Raw genomic sequence first — 5,284 nt, forward strand, 5'->3', positions numbered from 1 at the left:
CACCTCTCCTTTCCACTGGTTTAACACTGAATAACTCCACTGATCTCAGGAGAGTTCCACTTGATTTACACTAATATGAGAAGACAATTCCGTTGTTTCTCCTCTCCCCTCTCCCCAATTTACTTTTATCCAGTACACTAGCGATCAGATGCTGCCAAGCCTGCAACTAGAAAAGAAAGCAGCTCATTATGAGTCTTTCTAAATGAATCAAGGAGCAGGAAGTTGTTTCAGAAATCTTCCCCACAGACCAGTGCACTTACTAAGACAAGGAAAAAGATGGGCTGGCAAGCAACCCCCCATCAACAACAAAGAAAGATCAATCATGTGATGAGTCTCCTGGGTTCATGCCTGTGACTCAGGACGGAAACTTACACCAGGCTCAGCACAGAGTCCTTCAGCTTTATTGAGTGCAGGCACTTCTTCCAGTTGGAGACTGCTGAGTGCACATATAGCCTGTGGGAAGGAGAAAGCAGGTCTGGTTAGCAGGAAGGTTGTCAGGCAGACAAAAACTGCACTGCAAGGTCATGTGCGAGTCTTTCATTGTGACATAAAAGCAATTTGCAAAGCATGGTTGGCTGAATTGCTCCAACTATAACAAACCCAGGGCTCAAAATTAACCAGCATTTCAGGGGTACACAGTGAAGACAGTCTATAAACATTAAAGTATTGGGACCTGGAGGCTACCTGTTTGGGACAGCAGGTAACAAAGAAGGTTCTGTTGGCTCAAGACAAACCTACCAGCCATTCTGTGCTCCAAGCCACATGGTGGGTGCAGCACTGGTACAGGTTCCAGAAGCATCACCGTTTGCTTCCTGCTCTGGTAGCGTTGTGCTGGACTCTGACTTCTGGTGCCCGTTCTCACTGCAAGGACAAAATCAACCCTCACAATCTCAAATCTCATCAGAGGGCAGATCTCAGGTCTCATGTACACGGATTGATATCCTCTATAGAGGGCTCCCTTATCAGTAGTTATCTAATAGCAGCACAGAGGCAGATGCAGTCTCTGCCTTAAAGTACCTTTATTTATCAACTGGTCTACAATTGTTTGATTCCTACATTTTTAAATTATCTTTATCTTTAAAGTTTTAATCTTGTTGTGTGGGAACACCCTTCCTTCAAAGTTACTGAGGATTTTTTGTGTTCATATGCTTTAAAAATATGGACTAAAGAAAAGCTTTTTGCTTTGCCTCTTCAGCTATTCCATCATCTGGCCACAGGGCATGTTCTTTGTTTACACGCTCACTATGATGGCTTCGATTGCTCTAAAACAATGTTTCTCAAACCGTGGGTCGCAACCCAAAAGTGAGTCACAAGAATATATGGAAGGTTCACAAACAAACTTTAAGAATGGATTCTCCTTTAGAGAAAAACATGGGAAACCATGGCTTTTCCTTTGCAGGCTGGCAGAGTTCCAGCCTGGAAGGGGCTACTTGGGGCCCCCCATGACCCACACACTGTGGGGCTGGAGCCTGGGGGTGGGGGATAGCAGGTCAGGAATGAGGGGCACTGGGTTGGGACTGGCCAAAGTTTACAAATGGGTCCTCTTACAAAAAGGGTTGAGAACCGCTGCTCTATAAGACCTCTGACAGACTCCATGCCTTCTCTGATATTTGTATAGCATCCTTCTTGTTATAGGTATTACCAGAATGACCACTCATCACCACATATAAGAGTCCATAAGATCCTCAGATAAAACTTTAAGTGCATGTATTCTCTGGGGGTATTCCTCTTGACAGCAGGTCTTATTCCTCATTAGATCAAATATTTGCTCTGCAACAGCCTGAAACACAGTCTGCTACTGGAAGAACCATGTTTGTTTTATTTGAGTCCTGCCCCCCTACCCTACCAGCCCATCTCTTTATACAGTGTTGGTGTGAAGGTGGTAAGAGTTTGACTTTCCCCTCAAAAAACAGGCTGGACTCATTCATTTGTTCTCATCAATGCTGATGAACAACTGTACTAGCACAACAGCCTACCTGTTCTGCCTCCCAGGTGCCTGAGTTGGAGCTGGATCTGTAAAAACATGTTCTGTAAGTGGACCAGGCCGGACTTGGGCTGATTCTGTTTCACTTGCACCATTCTCTGGTACTTCTGTAGCTTCTGTTGCCTCTTCTGTGGACTGGGACTGATTGATTTTCCCATTGCTGACTGCAGCCACCTCACCTATGGAAGATGAATACACTGTAAGCTGGATGGAAAAATTAGACAGAAGGGGTCTGTTTATAGAGCACGCTTCTGATTTTCAGATTATTCTTCCAAATCAAACAGCATTAAGCAGGAAGAATTGGAAGTAATTGCACAGTCAAGGAACTATGACATGATTGGAATAACAGAGGCTTGGTAGGAGCTCGCATGACTGGAGAACTGTCACAGATGGATACAAACGGTTCAGAAAGGACAGGCAGAGGAGAAAAGGAGAAGTTGCGCTGTATGTAAAACAGCTGTATGATTGCTCAGAGCTCCAGTATGAAACTGGAGACAGGCCTGTTGAAAGTCTCTGGGTTAAGGTTAGAGGAGAGAGCAACAAGGGTGATGTCGTGGTGGAGGTCTGCTATAGATCACCAGACCAGGAGGATGAGGTGGATGAGGCTTTCTTCAGATAACTAATGGAAGTGTCCAGGCCTTGGTTCTTATGTGGGGCTTCAATCACCCTGACACCTGCCAGGAGGGCAAAACAGCAGTGCTCGGACAATCCAGGAAGTTTTTAGAGAGCGTTGGGGACAACTTCCTGGTGTAAGTGTTGAAGAGGCCATCTAGGGGCTGTGCTCTTCTTGACCTGCTGCTAAAAACAAGGAAGAATTGGTGGGGGATGTAGGAGTGGATGACAATTTGGGCAGCAGTAACCATGAGATGATCCAAATTCAGAATCCTGACAAAAGGAAGGACGGAAAGAAGGAGAGCAGCAGAGTATAGACCCTGGACTTCAGAAAAGCAGACTTTGACTTTCAGGAAACTGATGGGCAGGATCCCCTGGGATGCCAGTCTGAGGGGGAGAGGAGTCCAGGGGAGCTGATTGTATTTTAAAGAAACCTTACTTAGGGCATATGAACTACATTGTGATGTGCTGGAAGAAGAGCAAATATTGGGCAGCTGGGCTTAGCAAAGAACTCTTCAGTGAACTCAAACACAAAAAGGAAGCTTACAAGAAGTGGACAGTTGGACAGATGACTAGATAGGAGTATAAGAATATTGCTTGAGCATGTAGGGATGAAATCAGGAAGGCCAAAGCATAATTGTAGTTGCAGCTAGCAAGGGATGTAAAGGGTAACAAAAGGTTTCTACAAGTATGTCAGCAACAAGAGGAAGGTCAGGGAAAGTGCAGTTGCCATACTGAATGCAGGAGGCAAACTAGTGACAGATCATGAGGAAAAGGCTGAAGGATTCAATGCCTTTATTACCTTGGTCTTCACAGGCAAGGTCAGCCTCCAGTCTACTGCACTGGGGAGCACAGTTTGGGGAGGAGGGGAGCAGCCAACTGTGGTGAAAGAACAGGTTAGGGACTATTTAGAAAAGCTGGACATGTACAAGTCCATGGGGCTGGATGCAATGCATCCAAGGGTGCTGAGGGAGCTGGCTGATGTGATTGCAGAGCTGCTGGTCATTATCTTTGAAAACTTGTGGTGATCAGGGGAGGTCCCAGACAATTGGAAAAGGGCAAATATACAGTGTCCATCTTTAAGAAACGGAACAAGGAGGATCCAGAGAACTACAGACCAGTCAGCCTCACCTCAGTCCCTGGAAAAATCATGCAGCAGGTCCTCAAGGAATCCATTTCTAACCAATTTGAGGAGAAGAAACTGATTAGGAAGAGTCAGCATGGATTCACCAAGGGCAAGTTATGCCTTACCAGGCTGATTGCTGTCTATGATGAGACAACTGGCTCTGTGGATGTGGGGAAAGCAGTGGACACAATATACCTTGATTTTAGCAAGGCTTTTGATATGGCCTCCCACAGCTTTCTTGAAAGCAAGCTAAGGAAGCATGGTCTAGATGAATAAACTATAAGGTAGATAGAAAACTGGCTGGATCGTCAGACTCAATGGGTACTGACCAATGGCTCAAGGTCTATTTGGCAGCCAGTATCAAATGAAGTGCCCCAGAGGTGGTCCTGGGGCCAGTTTTGTTCAGTATCTTCATTAACGATCTGAAAGATAGGATGGAATGCACCCTCAGCAAATTCGTGGATGACACCAAGCTGGCGGGAGTAGTAGATACGCTGGAGGGTAGGGTTAGGATTCAAAGTGACCTTGATAAATTGGAGGATTGGGCCAAAAGAAATCTCATGGGGTTCAACAAGGACAAGTGCAAAGTCCTGCACTTAGGACAGAAGAATCCCCTGTACCACTATAAGTTTGGGACCAACTGGTTAAGTAGCAGCTCTGCAGAAAAGGACTTGGAGGATACAGTGGACAATAAGCTAGATATGACTCAACAGTATGCCCTTGTTGCCAAGGAGGCTAACAGTATACTAGACTGCATTAGTAGGATTGTTGCCAGCAGATCGAGGGAAGTGATTATTCCCCTATATTTGACATTGGTGAGGTAACATCTCAAGTACTGTGTCCAGTTTTGGGCCCCCCTCTACAGGAAGGATGTGGATAAGTTGGAGAGGTATGGAGGGCCCCATCTGTCGCCAGGACCCCTCAACACGCGAGGGCTACTGCCTGCCCGGAGCAAAGATTTAGGATGTGACGGGGATGATCCAGGCCATGATCCAGCCCACCGATTACTACCCCATGGTCCTAATCCATGTGGGTACTAATGATGCGGCTAGGAGAAGCCCTGATCACCTGATGACGGACTACCACGCTCTGGGGAACGTGCTGAGGGAGATAGGAGCACAGGTGGTATTCTCCTCTGTCCTACCAGTGAGCGGACGTGGAAGACGACATGAGACCTGCATCAGAGAGACGAACTGGCGGCTTCAGAAATGGTCTCAAGACAGGCTTCGGCTTCCTAGACAATGACCCGCACATCACAACAAGAGACATGCTCAGGTGGGATAGGCTTCACCTTTTCCCCAAAGGTAAGCATGTGTTCTCTTCTAGGTTGGTGAATCTCCTCCGGCAGGCTTTAAACTAGGCTCGTCGGGAGAAGGGGAAGATGAGGGCGGAGGAAGCCTTGGACCACTAAACCAAGCGACACCCACAAGAACAGCCCAGCCTAGACTGACAACGAGCAGAACAAATACCCAGGTAAGCAACTGGGGCCCGGGCAGTACTGAGAGTAGGGGGCCAGTGCACACATCTTCAGGAGGCCTCAAATGCCTCTACACAAACGCTTG

The 5,284-nt window shown here is 46.8% G+C and overlaps 2 protein-coding genes across 8 annotated transcripts in view; one reads left to right on the top strand and one right to left on the bottom strand.

The window, feature by feature from the left end:
• NME3 (NME/NM23 nucleoside diphosphate kinase 3) overlaps nucleotides 1–1,957 on the top strand; it is a 19,898-nt gene extending 17,941 nt beyond the window's left edge. Inside the window, exon 5 of the mRNA XM_025204084.1 lies at nucleotides 1,757–1,957. The gene's annotated coding sequence lies outside the window, so the exon portion shown is untranslated. The remainder of the gene's footprint in view (nucleotides 1–1,756) is intronic.
• The window catches only part of MAPK8IP3 (mitogen-activated protein kinase 8 interacting protein 3), a 75,229-nt gene that overhangs the window by 10,273 nt on the left and 59,672 nt on the right, over nucleotides 1–5,284 (bottom strand). For all 7 annotated transcript variants that reach the window (XM_025204076.1, XM_025204068.1, XM_025204045.1 and 4 more), the window contains 3 exons: nucleotides 1,977–2,163; nucleotides 739–861; nucleotides 373–453 (listed from right to left, as the gene is read on the bottom strand). In XM_025204076.1, coding sequence (XP_025059861.1) covers nucleotides 373–453; nucleotides 739–861; nucleotides 1,977–2,163 — 391 coding nt within the window. The remainder of the gene's footprint in view (nucleotides 1–372; nucleotides 454–738; nucleotides 862–1,976; nucleotides 2,164–5,284) is intronic.

The sequence above is a fragment of the Alligator sinensis genome, unplaced genomic scaffold (assembly GCF_000455745.1).
Source record: "Alligator sinensis unplaced genomic scaffold, ASM45574v1 scaffold404_1, whole genome shotgun sequence".
NCBI classification, from domain to species: Eukaryota; Metazoa; Chordata; order Crocodylia; family Alligatoridae; genus Alligator; species Alligator sinensis.